Genomic DNA, 24,441 nt, shown 5'->3' on the forward strand with positions numbered 1-24,441 from the left:
TATTTAATTTTCCCCTTCAAATGGTTTCTGTCTGTTTCTTTTTCTCTCTCCCTCTCACTCTTCCCATATTGCCATTCTCTCTCCCCTATCTCAATCTACCTTTTCTTCCCATCTTCTATCCTCATCTCCCATTTTCTTATCTCCCTCTATCCTTTCTTTCTCATAATCTTCCTCCTTTTTCCATATTTTCTCTACTGTACTTGTTTCCTCTTTCTGTCTTTGCCTCTTCTACTCCTCCCCTTCCCTCCATCTTTTCTCACTCTCTCTTCTTTCACCTTCTCTCTCCTAATCTTCCCTCTTCCTTCTCTCCTTTTCCTATCCTTCTATCTCTCCTTCCTTCCATCCATCTCTCCTCCTTCCCTTCCTGCATGTCAATGTGTTTTCCTCACCTCAGATACTGGTCCTCCCTGCGGAACCTAGTGATATCCCTGTTAAGTAGTATGCGTTCCATTGTTAGTCTCCTCTTCCTACTTTTCCTCTTCATCCTCATCTTCGCCCTCCTGGGGATGCAGTTATTCGGTGGAAGGTAATTTTCAAGACAATATACGCCCGATCCATTCGGTAGTTTGTGACAGTGTGAAAGTTTTATTTTAGATTTTTCAAAAATATTATATTATTTTGGAGTGAATTTCTGTTCATTTTGAACTAACATTATTTGTTGAACCCCCATTGTGGTGGGCATATTAATTCCTAGATGTTGAGCATATACCCGTAGTGAAATCCCTACCCTGGTGACGCATAATCCACCCCTCCCCCATCGCCACACCCCTAGGTACAACCTCTCACATTGGTTAACTTCATAACAAATGCCATTTGGTGTATTATGTGCACATTTCTAACCCACAAGTGACCTGCACTTCTCCCGTAGTTATAATCCTACCATGTCCTTGCTTCCCTTAGACCTGCATTTACAATTATACGAAATAGATTGTAGCCAAAATTGTCTTTATATTGTCCTTGTAGTCCATGGTAGCACCCCATACCTATATATATATATCAAGTTGTGAATATTCAATGGATGATATGTCGTGTAGCAATTACCTACAGAAACCTGTCTGTATGTATACCTTTGCATATGTATTCATATATATGTTTCGATGTTGTCAATGAAAGATAGCTGTGCTGTACTACTCACTGTCCCATTAATATTCATTACAAAGAATAAAATGATGGTAAGAAAATATAAAAAACCGTTAACCCACATTTTCCTTCGGTGATGTAATACTGCGATGGATATCCCTTTCACGTGGTCTAGCAAAACATCTGTTCATTCTTATTAATATACAATAACATTTGCAGGTACCCCAAAATGTATTAAAGGTTAGATTACAGTTTAATGCATTTCTAGTCTGAGAGATCAAATTGGTTTACAATTTCCAAAAGTTTGCAGGTATCCATTTGGAAATTACAAGTTATTTGTAAATGAAGTATGTACTGTGTTAGCTATAGACAGAATTCTGATGAATATATAAGTAACTGTTGGTGGATTGTACTCACGCCCCTTCCATTTTCAATTAGAATTGGAACGGATTGTTAATAAAACTGGTTTATTCCTTTTGCATCTTTTCCTGAATACATTTCAAACCAAACCTTTTACTTTTCATAGTCTTTATGATTAGAACAAGGCACTTGTTCTGAAACAACGTGCTCTTAATTATTAAGTTATTTAAAGTAAAATCTATTTGAAATAATATCTGTAAGGTATTCTTTATAACAATTTTTTTTACAAATTGTATTGTTTGGCTATGTTAAAATTCATAGTCCCCAAAACATCAATATCTGAAATTCAAGATTTGATATAAGCCACCTGAATTATACTATCTTGCAAATACACTGATGAGAATTTATTTAGCTCAACAAGCAGGTGAATAGAATTTTATTTTTAAAGAAGTTTCTTTCAAATTTGGATCATGAAAATGATGGATTAGATGTCTCGAACGTAGACAATGCAGGCCCTCCAACTTCCAAGAAGTTTTGGAATGTTGGTCTTTACGATGTGTAGGGTTATTATTTCACCAATAAAAATCACATGCAAATGGATTAAACTAACTTTAGCCCTGGCTTGAAGCCTGACCCTGCCTTACCTTAATTTGCAAACCCCTAGAAGCAGAACACCTGCAGTTGCTTTTCACCATATACATGTACCTGTGTAGTTTTGCTGTGCCCCCCTCTCCCATTATGTAACGATCCCTGCCGTGTTATGTAACGAGTCATCGTGGAAAGAGATTGCAAAAGTACAGTTTGCAAAGCATCAAATTTTATTATTATATGAATCAGAATGTGTTAAGATTCATGATATTAATTAAAAATCAGGAAATTTTGATAAACTTAAATCTCATAATTTCTTTTTCATTTAAATTATTTCTTTCATAAAATTTACATGTTGTTATCGATATTTTGGGGAGGCAAATCGTACATTATAAACATCTCATATGTTTAGTATACTAACATAAATGAATGGACATATAGATTAGATATATTCTTTAATACAGGTATGTCATTATATTATTATACATTATTATGCAAATACTAATAATCAAGTGCACAACGATATCCTGCCAGGAATTACTATTGCACATATTATGGTATTTGATAATTATGCTAGTCGATGTCGATCATTGGCGGCGGAAGCCAAAAATTTTAGGGGGGGGACCACCAAAATTTTGTGACAAGCAAAAAAAAAAGAATGGTTATCAACCAAAAATTTTAGGGGGGGGACGCATGAAAGGGGGGGATCATCCCCCCACCTCAAATTTCGGGGGGGTCCCCCCCGCTTCCGCCGCCTATGATGTCGATATCTACATGTCAGTTGCATTTTCTATCTATGGTAGATGTTAAGACATTACTGAAAAGTTACCTGGAGAATAATGTCTAACACATTGATGCCTTCTACCGATATATATATATATATATATATATATATATATATATATTCCTTTCTTGCTAGATAGATTTTCAACAAACTTATCAGAGAACTAGCATTATTAAGAGCAACATGTGAAGTGTTTGTTTGCAAAAGGAGTTACATGTAGATCCACTTTAGACCATTCCAAGAAAAATCTTTCTTTTTTTTATTCTCCCATATTGCAATATTCTTAAGCAAAACTATATTGTCATGATATACTACGCTACGATGTGAACATAGAACTGGGTATAAAAGAAATCTACCTGTCTTCATATTTTTTTAATATTGATTTTTCAAACAAACTGAATTGGATCCAACCCCTTTTGAGTAAAAATTTGGTTTTTCTTGGCCAATTTTATTCACTTTTTAATGGGAATTTCAACTTTGCTTTGGTATCATCAGAGTGACTAAAATCTACACATTGAGACCAAAAAAAAAATCAAATTTGATGAAAAATGGATCTAATCCCTTTTGCAATTGAGATCTTCACGTATGTCATAAGGACTTAAGTGGCTATCCAAGCCATATTAAGCTGGTTTGCTGCATCACCCCTTTCTTTTGAGGCAAATGGTCTTAATTTGCAGCATATATACTTGCTATTGAAGCCTTTTGTTACTCTCTGGTATTGGTGTTAGGCTTGTCTTTAGACCCAGTTGGAGAATAAAGATTCAATTGGGGTCTGTGCCCCGAGACTAACGTTAAGGCAAAGATGGATGGGGATTCCCCTTAGCATTTTTTCTCTGCCAATCTTCCCAATATAGATAATTTTCGCAATGCAGAGCAAATTCAAGAACAAAGTGAATGTATTGAAAATGCCCGTTAAATGACAATGAACAGCTGGGAGGACTTTGTCAAAATACATGGACAGGAACAACAGTTTCGTCCTTATTTTTGGAGCTGAGGAAAAGTTGCAAGTATGTCATTTGTTTAGAGTCCAGAATGAAACTGCTGTTTTGATTTACCAAATTTCAACAAAGACTTTCTGCTTGCCTTTTGTCATGAAAGGGCATTTGACAGTACATTTTTTTATTTTCTGAAAAGTATTCTGCATCGGGAGGGCAAAAACTCCCTAATTTCTGCCTGGGGATTGGGAAGGCTTCCATGAAATCTCGCATGGTGTGAAAACTAGAATGTGGCTGCTGTTGCAGGGTTAACGAACATTGTTTTCAAAGCTAGAAAGTTTGGAAGAAGTATCCAAAATAATAGATTGCAAACACATAATAAAAAAGGAGAATTTCTGCAAAATCAATTGAAAGGGTTAAAAAAAGCTTAAAAAGAGGGAAACGATCTAAATCTCATTTTGTCTTTATACTCTGTCTTTTTGTATACTCAAATATTCTTCCTATGCATCGCTCTGTTTGTTAATGTTTGTCTGCATTGATATTTGTATTCGTTGATGTTGCATGATGTGTTCTATTTAATCTGCTCTTTGTACTCAGCTGCACTGCTATCCCATCATGCACCATTGCCCTATAGATGTGTGAACTAACACCCTGCCTTTACAAATTAATTACTCCTATATATTCAAAAATGTATATTAAATGTTGATAAATGTCAGTAAAGATATGCATATATATCATGTTGTTCATGCTGCATTAAAAAGATCTCAATATGTTATACCTATTTTACCTACAATATAAAGAAGAAATTTGCCTAGGACCATTAAATATGCATAACTAATTAATGCATTCAAATTAGTATTACGACAGTTCGTGAATAGCTTTATTTTACATATCTTATTTGCTGATGTAAAGAATATTTGTTGTAATCGCTGCTAGGCTTGATTTTCGCTATATAAAAGATGATTTCTACAAGGTAAGAGCTAGATATTTCATAGTCCAGAGGATAGTTATGAACTGGACGGTAGATGTTGTGCTCCCCCCCCCCCCCATGGGATAATAGATATTCATAAGGCCATAAATGTTCTACCGGATGTAATTCCATGTACTACCGGATGTAATTCCATGTACTATTAAATGCCTGTAGCTCTGAATATAGTCAGTATGTGCATGTAATTTTAAATACTATATAGGCTTACTGGGTTTAAAAATAGTAAAAAAATAATTTAAAAAATGATATAATTTTTTTTTTTATAATAGTCTTGGATTTGGTTACAAGATACTGGTTGGTGACTTTAAAACCCAAATTATACCATATTCTATTTTCACCTTAAGTATTGGTATGCTATGAGTACTGTTAGAAGTAGTATGGATTTGACAATTAGGAATGATATGTCAGAGCTAGCGTAAAGTGAAGTAAAGGATACATTTTAATACATGCTCAAAATACTGTTGACATGTTGGTATTTCTGCCCTTTGTAGTTTAGCAGTACTAACAAATAGTAGACGATAAGACAATGATAGATTACATACCCAAATTCAAAATTACATCGTGTTTGTATCATATCAGACAGAATACCTGCCCCAATTGCATTTTTGGATTATAAATGAAAAAAAATCATTCACCTTTTCATTTTGGAAGTATGACAAAACATGTACTACATTGCATTGTTTGAGTATAATAGAAAACTCATTCACTGTTGCATTGTGGGTGCGTGACAGAACAGTACCTGTACATTCTTGTTGAACGGTTACACTAGATGTCATTTGGATTAGGTTTCTGTAAAACGAAACAGTTTCCTGTATGCCAGAGGTGACAAAAGAATGCCTGCTTTTATCAATTTCACTGCAGGTGAAAATCATGCAGCAGTAAAACCCTGTAATGTTGATTTTTAGCTTGTAGATTTTAACTGACTAAAAGAAAAGTTACCTTAGGCTTTTAAATATTCCTTTCAGTATTAATAATAATAATAATAACGATAATAATAGGCATTTATATAGCGCCATCTGTCTAGAAATATTCTATTCTGAGGCACATTGTTTATTATTAGTATTTCCAGCAGTATTTTCAATATTTCCAGCAGTATGGCTAATTCTAATATTATATTGTGAATATTATTTGACAGCTGTAGTGAGTCGTCAATTTCTAACAACCTGTGTGATAGTTTAAACACAAGGTATAAGGTTCACGCATATCCTGCGATCAATCCATCCAAAACAAAGTATTAAAACCTGTCCATTCAAAAATCCAACTGTTCAAGGGGGAGGGGGTCAGTTAAGTTTTTACCATTACTTTCATTCAAGAATAAAGCAGAAATGCAGTCATATTTGAAATTTCCTAACTCAGTGTGGGCCACATTGCCTTTTAGTTGTCTAATATATTAACTGAATTGTGACATGCAGCGTTATGCCTTTCTTTTGTATATGTATTTGAAATATTAATGAAGTATTAAATTGTAGCTGATGATTCTTTTCTGTTTGTTTGGAATGTAGCTTCAATTATGACGCAACGCAGGCGAAACCTTCCAGTAATTTTGACACCTTCTGGATAGCTCTCATAACAGTATTTCAGGTGAGAAGATCAAGTATTTGAATTTCATTTATTCCATTCATTTCATTCATTTTAATTTAATTCATTCTTTCATTCATTTCAGTTACTTTATACATTTCATTATTCCATTCTTTGTTTTACAAAAAAATACAAATATAGTCAAGTAAATCGATTCAATGTGACAAACCAGATTGTGTATTTGTGACAGTTGACATAAATAACTGGCATATACATGTACATATCAAGAAATGCAATCAATAAAACAAAAACAAAACATGTGATATACATGTTTTGAAAGTGGAAAAGCAAATTTAGTTTTTGTTCATTTTGAAATGTAGTTTTGTCTGCAGCAAAACGATGTGAATTTCAAGCATGATTCTTGGATCATTGATCAGTAATGAGGTTCAAAACCACATTGTGTCTGGCATTTGTTAAGATGTTTAATCTGTTGACTACAGATTTGTCCAAATACCATTTGCTTTAGTAAGGGACTCGCCAGTCCCAGTCACCACAGATTAAATGTTACATTTACCTATTTTAAGCGTTCATGTCATAAAACTGCAAATGAATGAATTAACCATTGTCAAATGTTTAATATTCCTTTAATAATTTGAGAATTGATTTTTCTTTTTGATTTATGTTATTTTTTTTTTATTATGTAGATCCTAACAGGAGAGGATTGGAATGCAGTGATGTATCAAGGTATCAAGTCCCAGGGCGGGGTACCTAACGGAATGTGGGCGAGTATCTACTTCGTCATTCTGGTGCTATTTGGCAACTGTATCCTTTTTTATTGATAATTATAATTAACATTTATGTAGTGCTATTTATCTAAAAAAAAAATTTGGAAGCACACTATATATTATTATTACCCCAGCGTTAGCTTGTTAATGAGTTGCCTTTCAGCGCTCATTGTTTTCAAGGAATTAATCCTGCTGGGTTCACATTTACCATATCTGGGTTGAGTGCAGCACAATGTGGGTAAATTTCTTGCTGAAGGAAAACACGCCATGGCTTTGGTCTGAACCCATGTCCCTTTCACTGAAGACATGAGTCATAACCACTAGACCGTGATGGTCCCCTGCATTGCCATAATTATATTGATGACAAAATTTCATTCCCGTTCTGGTAAATTTGTTGATACAGGTACAATTTATGTTTCACGTAGTGTTTTTTTTTCATGTATTACTTAATTTGACAAAAGAGTTTGCATTCAAAATCAAATTTTTACCATTCACATTGTTGAAGAGTTGCGCCTTTCAAATTAAGACATTAATTACCAAATTCTGCGATTGCCATAGGATTTTTTCAGGGGATAAAATTTCCAGTTAGCAATGGGTTAATAGAATGGCAGGTGCAGGAGTTCTAAAAGCAAGAGATTAAGAAATACTTACATACATACACAACCTAGAAACACCCATACACACACCCACACAGGGACACACACACACACACACCCTCACATACAAACAAGGATCCTATATTTCATTAAGTAATTGTTTTTTACAGAGTTTTTTAAATCTAGATAAAGTAGTACTTTCCTGGATTGAGTTATGTAAATTGTTCCAATATTTGATACCATTGTAAGAAAGAGATATTAATGACGAGGTTAAACATAATTTGAACTAATTTCACACATAACTTGTATAATATATTCATATTCTTTATGAGAAACTTTATGAGAAAATGAAATGTGTATGTTCAATGTGCAATTCTCAAATTATAGAGGGGGAATGTGCACCTCCCCCCCCCCCTCCTGGATCCAGCACTGGAACAGATACAGTTTGTACCACTGTTTAGGCTCATGCTATCGACAAGTTGTTTTCCTTAGCGCGGTATGACCCACCCGCACAGACACACTGTTGAATGTCTTCCTTGCCATTGCTGTTGACAACCTCGCCAACGCCCAGGAGCTGACCAAGCTTGACCAGGAGGAAGATGAGGAGAACAGGGAGGCCGCGGCCAGGGAGCTCCAGGAGCTCCAGGCCGCACAGACGCCCAACCTCAGCAGGAGAGGATCTCCAAACCCTGATCATCTACCGATGTAAGTAGTTCTTAATTGTCGAATTCCGCTTCTGTCAAAAGCCTCCACATATTTTATAGTGGTGATTTTATACCTGATAGCCAAGAAAGCATGAATGCTTGTAAGCAAGTAACCAGAGTACTAATGGCTTAAGGTCATCTCCAAGGGACCTAGTAATGAGGATTAATGCCTTACCAAAGGGCACTAGCGCGCCAAGTGGGAATCAAACCCGGGTCACCGGAATCCAAAACCCCCGCTCTACTGACTACCTCCTTATTTATTAAAATGCTTAGTTTACACATTTGATACGATCATCGCACAATTGATGAGTCTGTGATTGTTAGGGAGTGTCATAGCTGAGAATGTACAGTGTACACATCTCATGCTTGAATGAACCTAAAGTTCAAACCTTTATTTTTCTCCTTATTTTTAAAAGCCCTCGCTAAATTTCTGTTGCATTCAATCAATTACTTGTGAGAGTTATTGTTGTTCAAGTTTGTCCAGATATATATCATTTTAAAGCTTTGGCTGTGTTTTTTTTTTCAACCTCAATGAAAATCCCAAAATTCATTTTGAGTTACCTATTCTCGGTTTATGGGTGGCTGGTCACAAATGTAAATCATGCATAACTTCTTAAGTCTTTTTTAAGAACTCACTCCAGTTCAAAACTTAGATTGATCATAAGTTACACTGATTCCTACCGATTGATTTTCATGAAGAGGTGATTACAGATCCTTTCCAACTTGACAGAAAATTGCAATGAATTTTTCTACTTTAATACCAAATATGATGCTGACAGTCATGTGGACTCTGAGTTCACTCATGATTTTCAGAGACACAAGTGAATCGAAGTTAACCTCTTGACTACTGAATACCTCAACTTCAGATAAGTTTTGTACAGAGACCAACCAGTCCCAGTAGGCAATAGGTTAACTATTTTTGTATTCTTTTTCATTTTTTATCTATTTCTCAGTGAGGATGGCACCAACATACAGCTGAATGACATGAAAGACCCACAGAGAATGAATGGAGATCACAATGGAGACATGGCGGAAGAAGGTAAGTGCTTACCGCATAGACTCTCTACTCCCAAAGGGGTTGTGCACAACCGGGTGATCCTCCTAAAGAGTCAACCTGTGGCACTGGTAACAATGATAAGCATCGAACACACATTTGGACATTTTGCTGAGTTCCCTAAGTTCCCCAAAATTATTAATCTCATTGGGATATATCATATTCAAGAATAACGTATGAATTTTATTGGGATTGAGCTAAAAGAACTTGTACTTGTAACTTCAGAATGAATTTAACTCATAATTTGTGCATTGTTGAGATATATTGTATGTGGACTATTATTTTGTTTTGGATGAGAAACTAGCAAATTGTCCCCCTTACCTAATATGTGATGGCAATTCTAATTTCCCTTGTCACTTGTTTGTCTTGCATTGAAATCAAAAGACGATTTACTAAATTTGCAATTAATTATTATCAATGATTTTAATGTCTAGTAACCAAACGTTCTGATCAGATCTAAAGGGACGGCCATTGTTGACTCAAAATGGCTTGCCCCTCCGATCTTGTCTTCTCAGAGCAGTCTGGCACCACTTAATTGGAAAATAAGCCTAAATAAGTATTCCTCATTTCCTAACTGAAATGTGTATTCAACACCCTTAACGATATATTTATTAATTGATATTTTTGAGGGTTAAATGCTACATTCTGCCCTTATTTCACAAAAAGAACCAAGTGACAAAAGTACTTTATCATGACAATGTACATGCAATATCCCATAGCAGCATAAATTTTTCTCTGTAACTTTTTGCCTGGGAAAAGAAATCATTCTATCAAATGTAAAATCTCAATTCTGATTCATTGTCACTTGTTCCCTTTTGCCAATGTTGGGAAGGATATGTTCATATTCCTCCAAGGGTTTGGGTCAAGATTCCATTTCAGAGAAGCATTTCATGAAACAAGTCAGGGATTTTTCACTGACCACTTTGCTCTAAGCCAATCAGATTCGAGGATTTCAGCTTATAATAATAGTCAAGTGAAAAATCTCTGATTATTTGTTTCATGAAACATGCTTCCGGCCCCGAGATCCTTGTCAATCTGTCCGTGAGATGGTGGTCTAATTCATGGAAAACAAGAAAAGGCTTATTTACTCTGAAGCTTATCATACACGTAGCTCTCTTTGGGTTGTCGGCATGATTTATATGTAGTATTTGAAGTGGAATCATTAAGTACCATCATTGCATATAGAAGCCATTGGGTGGTTTGGGTTATATACGGTCATGTGTAATCTACTTAGCTACATATCACTATTGTATGGTGTGTGCTGGCATTACTAACTCATCATTTCTTAAATATCGCATGCAATACATCAAGCTTTTTTAACAGTGAATCTGACCCTCAGTTTGCAACCGATTGTAGGATCGATTGATTTTTACAATTGATTGCAAACTTCGCTATTGTGCCGTCAATCATAGGAAATTGACTTTACAACGAATTGCTGAGATGTAGGGCCAACGGACATGTAGTCATGTACTGTGAAATCTAACACCAGAAATTGAATTTCAGGTGTACAAAAATCTGAATTGCGAGTCAAAGATTTCAAGCTCTAAGTCTTTTCACCCCTATCCACAGGTATATCCAGGATACTTTTTTGGGGGGAGTGGGGTTATGTCGTGGAACAGGGGTTGGAAAAGTCTGATTACTTTCAGAATGAATTGAAAAAAACTCAAAGAGCTGCTTCAAATGGGGTCCTCTTGAAGCTGAACCTGCATCATATATACTTTGTTTTAACATGAATTCATAGATCCTTTTTATGACACCATTTTGCTATAGGGAAGAAAATATGAATCATTTGGGTTTTCAAAAAAGATAACCATCTAATCAATGATTCGATGTCTTTTCATATGTTTGTGATATGCTCAAACGCATTTAAATGTTCTTTTTAACAGAAATTTGTTTAAAAATAGTATGTTATTTATAGAACAACCTATTGTTTTTTAAACAAGTCGGCCTTGTGTTGTCGAATGAACATCTTGATAAGATTTCCAATTTGCAATGATACCTGTGAATATATTTGTTGTGTTTGAAAGAATTGAGTGGTTGGATACTTCATACAGGATGACATATAATGAATTTCATTAGATGTGTTTTGAAGGATGAAATCCTTACCAATGCAACAATTACCTTCTCGAGTTTAACAATGTAATTTATAGAAACTAGCTAAAGTGAATAGATTCATGCTCTCATTTCCGCAGCCTCTAACACAAAAATGTACAGTGTACAACTGATCTTACAATCATACCTATTGTGAAGCCTTCACTAACTGATAATAATTGATTTTAAGATTGATTATATTTTTCATTTAGCTGGGAATTGCATTAGAATTATATTTCCATGTATGTAGCACTCCATCTATCCTGATTCATTTTCATGTAGGCATCGGGAGAGTGTTTCACAAAGGGATGAGTGACTAAAATCAAACTGAAACTGTGACAAGTCAAGTTGTTGCGATCATCACTTTTGTTATTGGTTTATTAACAAAAATGCAAAATGTTTGCCAGTATAAACTGACTGCAACCTTTTCAGCTCATAAATAGAAAAAAAAATTATAAAAGAAAAGCATGAGACAGACCTGTAAAGAAGAATAATAATCTTGCTGTATGGCAATCATAGTTCAAAACAAGGTTGATAAATTGCTGTTTAATGAATAAATCATATTACATTAAGTCCAGCGATCTAATGCTGTTGATCTTCACTCACCTTTTTTTCCTGCTGTCTTAAAGCAGTCTACTTAAATAACCACTGATAAGTGGCATGGTGGCCTGCCATAGTTAAAGTTGATTTTAATCATTCATAGTCATTGTGAAACACCTTCATTTTGTTTGGGTATGAAGTGCATCATCATAGGAGGCTGTTTCACAAAGCTGTTTGCAAAGTTATGCATGACTTAATGAAAGACAGAATTATGAAGTGCCATGTGTGTCCAAACTTTTAATGGGATATTAACATACTATGTCTGTATATCATACTTGGTTTATATGAAGTCAGTTGGTCATGAGTCCAAAGTTTTAAATCCAATTTTGTCCCCATTCAATGGGGGGGGGGGGGGCTGGATTCACCTGGCACCTGAGGGAAAACATAGCAGTAAGAATAATAATCAACATCGACACATTTCAACACAATAGCTAACGCTTTCGAAACACACATTTGGTTTGTCATAATTTGTTGTTCGTAAGTTTGTTTGTAACCTTACAAACAGTTTTGTGAAACAGTCCTCATGGATGGTATGGTGTAAAGCATTCTAACATGATGGTGTGTAGGATGGCCATTCTACTAACATTGATTGTAATAACATGGGATGTCTTGTATGTGTCATCATGAGTGTAATATTTGTTACCTTACAAACAGTTTTGTGAAACAGTCCTCATGGATGGTATGATGTAAAGCATTCTAACATGATGGTGTGTGGGATGACCATTCTACTAACATCGATTGCAAGATCATGGGATCTCTTGTATGTGTCATGAGTGTAATATTTGTTACGTGTTAGAAAAATATAAAGTCTCTCATACATATGTACATCTTAATGAATTTGAGTAAATGTCATTTTAAGCATACAGATAAATTGTTAATACTCCATTTTGGATAGCTTATTGGTGACTAGCACGTGCAAAAAGAGATCTAAATGGGCCTGTAACATTAAAGTTTAGCGATTGATCGTGGGACTGACTTTTACGATTGATCATACACAATAATCAATGCAATTAATCATAAATGTCAATCCCAGAATCAATCCCAGAATCAATCGCTAAGCTTTATGTTACTGGCTCCTCTGGGAGTTATCGGTTCTAACTGAATTATCAGCTCCGACACTTATCATATTAATAGTCAAAAGCCAGTGCTTCTGAGTCAATCAGAACAAGGATTTCACTGAAAAACAAACTGACAATTTTGAGACTGGATTTACAGATTGGATCCCTTTTTTGCACTGACCCATCTAACTGATAGCCTGGTAGGGAATAGTTTACTTAGTTTATAGCTTGCAAAAAACATCTTTGTAAAAAAATATGGTGCACAAAGGATGCATAAATAATATTTGTATGGATCAATATAATTATTCAAAAAGTCTGTTGATTTGGGAATCATTTTCATAAAATTATTTTGGTTGTTGTAGAATTGTGTTATATCATAGAGGACATTTCTATTTGTTTGGTATTGTATTTTTTATTGTATTGTTTGTTTTGTATCGTATTGTATTGTAATGTTTGCATCGTACTGTGTTGTGCTATATTACCCCCTTCAATCAGCATGCACTTGTGTGTGAAGGCCTTGTGTTTCATGACAATGTTATACTGTCATGTTGTGTCCCTCTCTGCATGCATGCAAGCCAATTAGCTTCTCCGCCCGCTATTAAACCTAACCACGCTCCCTTGCATCAATATCTACGCTTCTCGTTTTTATGGGCCTTATGGGATCTGTCATCGCTTCATGCGCAATGTACCTAACAGTCCGCCCCGCATGCATCCTCCCCACCCGCCGCTCATCGAATCACTCATCGTGTACAGGTAAACACGCACATATATCCTCATGCTATGCTAATTGCTACAAACAGCTTGCGGAGGTGGAGGCAACGGATTAACAAACTAACAACCAGCCCTTCTTGTTTCCATGGACACCCATGTAATATCTCACCAGATGTGGTATCAATTTGATTTTTATAGAAAAAAGACCCTACTTTTCAAACCCTCTCCCTTATTTACACATCCAATCCTGTTTCTTTTCTTTACCTTCTATTATTAATCTATAACTATACTATTGTCTTGATCTAAATTTCTTTTCTTTGTAATACATGTATGTTTGATTAAAAAGAAGCATACAAGCATATTAGATATGTGTAGGCAAAATTTGAATAACAAAAATGCTGTCCTCTTTTGTTAGATTCAAATTTGAGAAAATGTAATATTCAGTTGATATCGGTGCTGAGTGGAAGTATTACTTATCATTGTAATTTGTTACAAAAAGTATGGAATTCAAACAAAAGAATTTCTAGTTGCATTATTTCAGATGTTAAAATGAAAAACAAATGGATGCTTCCACCCTTGTCTAGTATAGTACAAGTCAAATTAAAGGTACATGCCCTAATTATTTATCAGTGAATTGTAAATCAAACTTCCCCTTTGTCTACATATTTCTTGTTTTGAAACAATGCATTTGAATGCTGCTCAGGATATCATCTAGTTATTACTTTCTAAAGATTTAAGACTATTTAGTCTGACCTTTTCTTTGATATTTCTTACTTCCTATCACATGCTCATGTTCCTATCTATTCATCTCATTCACCCATCCCCTTAATATAATTACTCACCCCCCCCCCCCCCGAATCTCTCTTCTAATCTCCCGACCTCCCACTGGGCCCAGCATAAAAATTCCCCATAATTTTCCCTGAATTCTTAAGATCCCTCAAGAAATTGGGTCCCCTGGTGCCCAATCCTCGGTCTTTCTTTACCTTATTCATAGATCTCCATCTCACATTACTAGCTGTAAACTCTTCCCCATGATCTCCCAGTGCCCCAAAGAACCAAGCAACCAAATGTTGAATTAAATCCGCCCGCCCCCCGTCCGATTTTCTAAAAGTTCCCAAGAAAATGGGTCCCTGGCCCCCGATTCTCTGTCTCTCCTGATCTAACCAAACAAACCTCCCTACCTCTCCCTAGACGATCCCAATGGCGACGCTAAGGGAAAAGGTTTTTTTCGGAGAACGTACCAGCAGCTTAACGTCCACGGCATCCCCTGGCCGTGCCCTTCCTGCGAAAATGTTGAGTGTCCTTGTGTGTGTACGTGTACCTGTAGCTGCCAAATGAGAAAGAACGACAACAACAACGCCAAAGAAAAAGGTCCTCACTTTACTTTCTTCACTCTGGTATTTTACTCATAAAACAAGACTTGTGTGTGTGTTTTTTTTCCTGTGATACATTTATCGATTGTTTTGGTTGATACTGTTTGTCATGCAGCTCATGCATTCGGTTCTGTTGATGTTATATTTACATGTATGTAGTTCTTTATTAATTGCTTGTATTTTACATGTTCCAGATACTTTTGTTTGTGTTTGTGACTAAATGAAAAATTCTATTACAGTGCCAGCACACAGCAAGAAGTGAGACTTGTATACAAAGTAATGCTGTTTAAAATTGTTATACACTATTCACTATATAAAGTTTAGAGTAGTTGTTTACAGTTTAAACAAGTTTATAAGATCTTAAACAACAAAGTTTAATTTCTAATAATTACATAGTATGGCTGTTTGAAATTTCAAACACTTGTTTAAACTGTTAAAGTTCATATGACAAACAGCATTGTAAATTTTTTTTTAAACATTGTTTTTGCTGTGTAGTTCATGTTGTTGGCACTCATAATATTTCTAAATGCCCTCATCTTTATCACATATCTGAAGATTCTTTCTGTATGAATAAAGTAATGTTAAAGTGTAATAGTGGCGATATGAAGGAAATCAAATCATACAACAAAATATCTAAGAATTATCAGTTTCAAGAAAACAACAGTCCATCAAAAATTGTTTAAAATTAGCCAATGCAACAATGTAATGTTTAAAAAACAAACAAAAAAGTTTAGAAATTGCAGTGGTAGGTGCTTTGATGAGGAGAATTCATTGCAACTACCGAAGAGTAGGAATGATTATTATACAGTGGATGAAAGTTGCACTCTCACTCATTCCAGTTGCAGGACAAAGTCTAGGGGGTGTTTCGCAAAAAGTTTAGTGTGACTTAGATTCATGCCTACAAACGCAAAAGCGCAAGTTATTCGACAAACAATTTGATTAATTGATACGCAGAAGCTCGTGTCCCATGTGTATGTTCTGATCAATGCGGTGATGTGTTATACATGTATGCCACATGCAACTGAAATTAAAGTGTGACTCTTAATCACATCTGTAAATCTTTGTGTAACACCCCCAGGCTGTGGCCAGCACTGAATTTTTTCTGGATGGTGCACTGCATAGGAAAGGATTAATAGATCCATCCTCACTGAATACTATCCCAAAAACCCCAAGAATCTGCCTTGTCTTACTCTTAATGCCATTTCACACCTTACAACTGGTCTGTGATCCCATATTGACAAAAAATGTTTTCAAGTTTAAATATATTCCATTAGAGTGTTGTAAGCAAATAGAATTATCTTATTTGTGTTTCACTACAAACAAAAGGATTCAAATTAAGATTGATTGCAAGCATTGGGATCGAAGGGAAGGCTAAAGTTGCTTTATGATCAAAATTACTCCTTTGAATTGGAATTGAATTTGCTTTCATACCTGACAGCAGGATTGTAAATCAATTAACTTAAAGGAAACCAAAACCCAAGAAAAGAAGCAATCTTATTGGAACTAGAGTAAAATGAGAGGAACAATTTAAAACAAGTTTCATCAAAATCGGTTGTGAAATAAGCAAGTTATTGACATTTAAAAAGTCTTGTTGTACTTTTTGTGGGGATCCTCAAACTGGCAAACAAGCTTCAAAATGGCTGATTTTGTGGACAAACTCTCCATTTGTTTTCTACACAATTTTTCAGATTTTCCCTATTGTCTTTTAAATTGCATATTGCCTCATTCTGAGCATAACATATGTCATGAGAAAATATAATTTACACCACATATGTCAAAGTCAGAATGAGATGATGTGAAATAATGTAAAATAAAGGGGGACATCTGAAAATCTGTGTACAAAACAAATGGAGGGTTGTCCACAAAATCAGCCATTTTGAAGCCTGTTTGTCAATTTGAGGATCCCATAGAAAGTACAAGACTTTTTAAACATCCATAACTTGCCTATTTCATAACTCATTTTGATGAAACTTGTTTTAAATTGTTCCTTTTGTTTTACTCTTTCTAATAAAATTGCTTCTCTTCTTGGGTTTTGGTTTCCTTTAAACTTGTTTATTCGTGATGATTCAGAACTTTTGACAGTGTTCTCATCAAATGTTACAACATTACTAATTTGGGTTGCAGACCAATCGTAAAATGTGCAACGGTATTATTAACCCATTGCTTCCTGGAACCGGATGGTCCATGTGCAAAACCTATGGAGATTACAGATTTCAGTAGTCAACAGGTTAACCCATTGCCAACTGGAACTGGGTGGTGCCTGTGCTAAGTTTATATGAGTGCAGAATTCAGAAGTCGATGGGTCGAGATTCACATGCTGGTCTAGAGTATAATTACGAAGATCACCTTGTAGATACATGTACATGTACATGTAGATACACAATAGAGCTGAGCGACAGGTTGGCACAGATGAATTTGAATTCTTCATGATCAAAGAAAAGTTTGGGTCCAGGTGGAATTTCAAATTTTAGAAAATTCCTGGGGAACAACTTTAGATCTAAAGTATTTAGATATTTAATTGACCGAGAGCAGATTTGTCATAAATTTTAGTGTCTTCTACCAAACGACCATTTATATACAATGTACTTTTTAAATTCTGATAGGAATATGAATTTAACTCGATAATACATGTAGGTGTTGAATGGTTTTAAGAAAGTGCATTTTCTTAACAAATTTATATACATGTAACTTAGATTTACATACATGTATGCTCTTACTTGTTCATGTTTGTCTAATGACAGAACTATTTACTATTGTTTATGTACCAGGCTTGGAGAGCAATTAGTAGTAGATAAATTAATTAAATTCTTATGCATGAGCCATATTGAAGTGACATGGTGTCATTTTGCCCCTTCCTTTTCAAAGATATTGTACCCCTCTTTTACCAAAGACATCTTGGAGAATTTGCATACAGGTCTTAGTAGTGTGTATGAAGATCATACATTTGTTTGAGCCTTGATTAATTTGCAGTGGCTTTTGATACCAGATCAGTGTACAGATATATGAAAGAACCTGAGAATAGAATGTAGAACAGATTTGAGTTAGCCTCGAGAGAATAAACATCAGATACTTTTATTGTTGAGTGATTTTGTGGCTGTATTGATGAGATTATAATATGATCTTTAGGGCCGTCTGCACCAGCCCGAGTTTTCAAATAATCGCACTTTTTCTGATCTGGCAAATTATCCCGATCTGAACAATCTCAAAATTATTTGTAATGGAGACGCAATCTTCTTGATAGTTCGCTGGATTAATCTCAAGCTTGCAAAATAGCGTGCTATTTAAGAATTATCCCGCTAATTTGCAGGTGCAGACGCACTCGAGGTTCGATTCGGGATTAGTTATTCACGGCGTCGGACCATAATGCATCAATGCCTCGCTTGAGCATGAATTGCTCTTCTTGCACTGTTGGAGATGGGGTTTCTTGAATCTCAAGATTTATCTGATTGGGCTAAAATCTGGAGATTGAGCAAACTCGGGCTGGTGCAGCACCGCCCTTTGTGGCTCTATAAATAGAGGAAAAACATCAGATATTTATGTTGCTAAATGGTTTTTGTGGCTGTATAACAAGATGTATATGTTAGTTAATCACTCTGTAGACCTTTCTAATTTAGGGCCTGTTCAGATTAGTGGAATTGAATACAAATTCAAACAAACAAACTGTATACTAACCTAAGCGTAAATTTAAAAGAAATACAATTTCTCCAACCAAAAACAATTATAACTTCAACGATCTTTCTTTTTTGAAGATTTTGAATATTTTCATGTTAGTCATTATCATTTATTTTTCTAAATAACATTTCATCATTTAAAAAAGAATTCATCATTCATTGAAATTCTAAATATAAATACTGGGAGAAATATGATATCCATGTAGTTATTGTTTCGCTGTATATCCTTATTTTGCTTTTATTCTTATTTTGTATAGTTTGGTAAAACAGGAAAATAACTCAGTTTTATTAAAAGGACTACACATCACTATAAAGAGTTTTAAATAATATTCCCTCTCTTATCAGAATTCATTTTGTATTGATATTTCATGATTATCATCTCAATATATTTTTTGATAAAGATTGTGGAATTATTTCCAAACTTAATCCAATTGTTATAATTTTCATTTTCGTGTACACACAGAAGCTGAAGATGAGAACGATGAATCATTTCATCCCAAGCCGATGGTTCCATATAGCGCCCTCTTTATATTTAGCACCACCAACCCGTAAGTATGCACATGTACTGTACATTATTTATAAAGACAAAGGCATTTTTTTTCCTTATGAAAAAGGGCAGAATAGCGTATTAGCATCACCTTACTTTATATAATATGATAACATTTAAATTCCCTATTCACTTGCTGTAAAATTGAATGTACGATATGTTATAATATTGCCAAAGTTTTCTTCATACATCTGTGTTTTCTGGAACAAACTTGATGAAACTAGTTGTGTGATTTTGATAGACATTTGAATGATTATTTCAACATATAATAAGTAGGATTCTGGACACCAAGTAACAATTAGTAATGTTGTATTAACATTGTTGAATATCGCTAGTTGGGCTAATCTACTGTAATTGGGATCTATTTGTATATTTTATTTCTCGTTTTTGACATTTTCTTTGCTGTAATTCTTTTTTATTTGATTTGGGAAAAAATATACATATTCCACCGGAAGCACTCCTGTGAGGTACCATACATGTACCTTCATTTATGTATTTATCGTGTACCATTTTAGAGGCTTCACAATATACCACATACTTTTTCTTGAAAGTGAGTTGTCCTGTAAATTCTGTTCATTTCCATTGTAAATTCTATTTGATATAATCCTATCTTGCAACCCATGCCATTTTTACTTTAATTGAATATGTATGTCACTCTCCTTTTCATTCTTCTTTCTTTCTTTACAGCGTTCGCCGTTTTTGTCACTACATAGTCACACTACGCTACTTCGACACAATGATTATGGTTGTTATTGCCCTCAGTAGTATAGCCTTAGCAGCAGAAAACCCCATAGACCCTGACGACATGAGAAACCAAGTAGGTTATCTTTTTTTTTGTACAACATCGAGGCCTGTATTCTGAAGTCAGGTTTAACTTAGACCACGGTCTAACTCTGTGCTAAAATTATGGGGAGCTAAAAATACAAGACATCTGTGTATATTGTTTATCTCTTATGTTTACTATTTTGTTTCCTGTTGCTTTCATACTGAAGAAAAATACTTCAGAATACTTCAGTTATCTTTCCCAGACTATTATGAACAATTTGTGAATAAATTTGATGTCTACTGTTAGGGATTTTTGCCCCAATTGGCTATCCATAGTTAAACCACAATTTTAAAGCAGGGTTTAATCTAAACCCGAGTTCAGAATACTGGCCAGAATCTTTGTGAAACGAAACAAAAATTCACTCAACTTAATTTTCCATCCCTGGCCACCAAGTGGATTAGGAGGGTGTTTCACAAACATTTGAGTGTGACTTTGAGTCGCTCTTAGATTTTAGTTGAGTGCAATATATAACACCTTGCTACAGTGGTCAGATCATGCACACGAGATGCCACTACCATGTATCTATCAATCAGTGCGTATTGCCGTTTAACCATGACTCAACTCTTTGTGAAAACTCCCCTCAGGATAGTGCGTATAAAAAATGGTAATTCCTATTTGTCGGGGGGGGGGGCAATATTCACAGATTATTGAATATTACATTCAAATTTACCTGGATATGAAAGAGCAACTCATCAGCTTTTTTATTGATACCCTTTTTGTACCTCCTTCGCCGCTTGTGACTGGACCTAATTGAGGTTGAAGACATCAGATACAATTTTTTTTCTTGAGTTTTGGTAAGTAAGGCGAGGATGAATTTTCACTGTCATTGTTGGAGCTTACTTGATATAATAATGATATCCTTAGCTGGATTTATATAGTGCTTTTTGCCAGAGGATACAATGCGCAACTATTATTACCCCTGTAATCCTACCAATGCCCCATTGCATACAAGTTACAATTATGGTAACTTTGCCGACCAATGGTAACTACCATGGTTACAAGGCTAAACAGCCAATCAAAATCAAGGATTCAATGCAAGTTACCATTGGGCGGCAAAGTTGCTTTCATGGTCTCTTTTATACAAAGGGCCCCAGGTACTCGTTTATCTCACTTGGGTTGAGTGCAGTACAATGTGGATCAATTTCTTGCTGAAGGAAATTACAACCTTGGCTTGGATTTGAACCGATGTCCCCACGTCCAAAATCCAGAGACTAATCCACTGGGCCAAAATGCTCCACATATGCATATATACAGTTTTTTCCATCACCACTTCCAGAAACCTCTATAGGTAGAATATATTGTGTTGTATACTCATTCACCCATCTGTCTGTCCTTCTCCAGGTTCTAGAATACTTTGACTACGTCTTTACTGGTATCTTCACCATTGAAATGGTCCTGAAGATCATGGACATGGGCCTCCTCCTCCACAAAGGCTCCTACATGAGAGATCTCTGGAATATTCTTGATGCTATCGTTGTTGTTTGTGCCTTATTTGCTTACGCCTACAGGGGGTAAGTAGTCCTCTCCACCGCGGTCCGCCGGCCGTTGCACAGTGTGTGTTGAGGTCACCGCTCACCTTACGACTTGTCTACGACCTGAACTTGGAATAAATGTATATAACAGTTGGTGAGAGTATTTAATACACTAAAGTTCCGGGTTCTTTATCACCCTGTAAATACTAGAATGAAAAGGTATTGCTCAACCATTTCCTTGGTATACAAGCCAAAATCGGATCGTAGACCACTTCTAGGGTGTGCGGTGGCCTTTACCAGACAGGAGATATCCTCTGTCTTGCTGATGATAGGCAAAGTGATCATGTAGTCACTTCTGCATAGTGCGTAATATCCCGTGTCTAATGTGTTTTACAGAACAGTATAAGCTTAAATTCTTTAGATGGTTATTGCTAAATTTTGGATATGCCTTTTTATCAGGAAGATTTTATTTTGTAAAATGTACTGTTTAGTGATAATTTCTTCCACTTCTTCAGGTCTTTAGTTCTAACCAGTTTGAAAGCATCATTTACTTTGTGTAATTTTCAAAATGCATGAAGATATGTCATGTGTGAATGGAATATTTGACCTTTGACACGAGGGGAAGTGATTGAGATGGATCAGCATGTCCATGTGATGTAATATCTCTTCTCATGCAACGATCATTTGACAAGCATGTATAGGGTGTTGCAAAAAAATAAAACCACTCTCATAATTAACCTTATTTCATTGCACGAAATTCTTTGTAGTGTCAAGAAAATGGTGCTGGAGTATGTACATGCATCACTTTATTAAAAGTGAGCATAACAAAATGCAGAAAGCTATTCTAAATTTGTCATGTGGCATGGGTCATAAAAAGTGGAGACCTTGTCTTTAGGCATTGACTTATGACAAGGTTCTATAATGAAAACTTGCCAAAATACAGTGCGTCCCACAAAAAAAAGAAACCCGTTTCAGAGATAGATTTCACAATTATTAAATATGTTTTTACTGTAAATTTTATACTCATGGCAAGAGTAGAATCTCATCTCTAATTTGAAAGCAACAGCTTCGCAAATCGTTCACGCATGGCAGATTACAAACAATAAATACTAAGGAATATCAGAAACGATTTGCGCAGAAACTCACGTGTGAATCTGAATCCTTTCTCATTTCAGGGATCAGTGACGGAGATTTAACAAAGAATACAAAAGAAATGCTAATGAGCCAATCGTTGAATAATCACGTTCGTCGTATCACGAACCAATCTTGTCCAATTTTTCTGCGCAACCTGGTTTTGAAAAAATTAAAATTTCAAACTTGTTTTGCTTATTAATGCGTGAAGTGTTCCTCACATGTTACGTATCAAAATAAAGAAGAATGATTGAAATGTATATGTAAATTAAATATCATAATTAATTTGCCTTGAAGATAAAAACCTGGGAATCCCGGTTTCCTTTTTTCTGGGGCGCACTGTACAGTCTCTACAACAAGGACGATTCAGCCACTTCTGAAAACAAAAGCAAAGGCACATTTTCATTTGGCATTCTGACAAGAGAATATATCGGCCTCTTCACTGATTTTTTTTTCTCTCTGTTTCTATTTGTTTTATTTCCTTTTCTTTGTGTGATTACAATGGCCCTTTCATTAGGGATGAGACAGATGCCAGGTAACCAAATAAAGTAGATCCCCCTAACACCTAGAAATCTTCTCCTGTTGTTTGGAGTGAAATTGTTTTTGTTTTTTTTTGTATCTTTTTTTAAATTCCAAATTTGTGATTAGGCCCGAAGGAGAAGCATTCCCCCCATATGTTTATCACCCGCCCCACCCCTTCCCTTCTGTGTTTGTGCAAGTATATAAGGCACCATAACCTTAATTCTGTGCCCCGTCTTGTATTAAACAGGAATTTCGCTCAGCATCATTTATATTGGCAACCCGCATATTCCACTGTGCTGTCCATGCTGAAATAAGAGAAATTTGGAAGCGCCGTGGTTTGTGGTTCTGACTCTCGCCTTGTAATCAGAGGGTCGTGTGTTTGAATCCCACCGCGTCCTTTGGCAAGGCGTCAATCCACTCTTTGCCACTCTCGCCCAGGTGCTAATTTGGTAATGGTAGGAAACAATCGTCATTGTGGTTGGTTAAGCAAGTGTGCGCCTATTCTGGGTGAAAAAAAAGCTTTGGATCCAGTGACCGGGTATTAATAATTGTTAAGCGCTTCGCGCAGTCGTAGATTGATATTGCACTGTATAAAAGCCAATTATTGTTATTATCAATTAGAAGTCAAAAGATGCTGAGTGGAAGATGTGGCTCAGACTTTTTTTAAGCTGGCTAAATCCATTATTCAGAGCCCATCGAAGTAAACATAAAATTACAAAGATTACTCTATAAAATAAATTCTATAAAACAAAAATTGAAACGCCCAAGTTGTTTTTTTCTGAATTTTGTCAGGTTTTGCAAATGCATACTCTTGCAGCAGCATATTTTACATAAAATTAAATAATAAGTGTTTCTGTTATATTATGCATTGTAGCAAACTGTAGCTATCTTTCTTTGTTTTCATTTTATCGGATACATAATTATGCCAAATTCATAAATCTTTATCACATAAGCAACTGAAATTACAACAACAAAGCCTAAAGAAAATTTGACTACTTTTCATTATGAGCATGAACAAATCTCTTATTTTGTTAGTTTTTAGTTGAA

At 35.4% G+C, this 24,441-nt stretch overlaps 1 protein-coding gene across 1 annotated transcript in view; it reads left to right on the forward strand.

Annotated features, from left to right (window-relative positions):
- Window positions 1-24,441, forward strand: part of LOC129277776 (voltage-dependent P/Q-type calcium channel subunit alpha-1A-like) — a 133,464-nt gene that overhangs the window by 64,574 nt on the left and 44,449 nt on the right. The window contains exons 15-23 of the mRNA XM_064110549.1: window positions 395-526; window positions 6,238-6,316; window positions 6,958-7,075; window positions 8,150-8,339; window positions 9,292-9,377; window positions 15,044-15,223; window positions 19,360-19,444; window positions 20,131-20,260; window positions 21,611-21,780. Of these exons, the coding sequence (XP_063966619.1) occupies window positions 395-526; window positions 6,238-6,316; window positions 6,958-7,075; window positions 8,150-8,339; window positions 9,292-9,377; window positions 15,044-15,223; window positions 19,360-19,444; window positions 20,131-20,260; window positions 21,611-21,780 (1,170 nt within the window). The remainder of the gene's footprint in view (window positions 1-394; window positions 527-6,237; window positions 6,317-6,957; window positions 7,076-8,149; window positions 8,340-9,291; window positions 9,378-15,043; window positions 15,224-19,359; window positions 19,445-20,130; window positions 20,261-21,610; window positions 21,781-24,441) is intronic.

This window comes from Lytechinus pictus, chromosome 15 (assembly GCF_037042905.1).
Source record: "Lytechinus pictus isolate F3 Inbred chromosome 15, Lp3.0, whole genome shotgun sequence".
In the NCBI taxonomy this organism is placed as follows: Eukaryota; Metazoa; Echinodermata; class Echinoidea; order Temnopleuroida; family Toxopneustidae; genus Lytechinus; species Lytechinus pictus.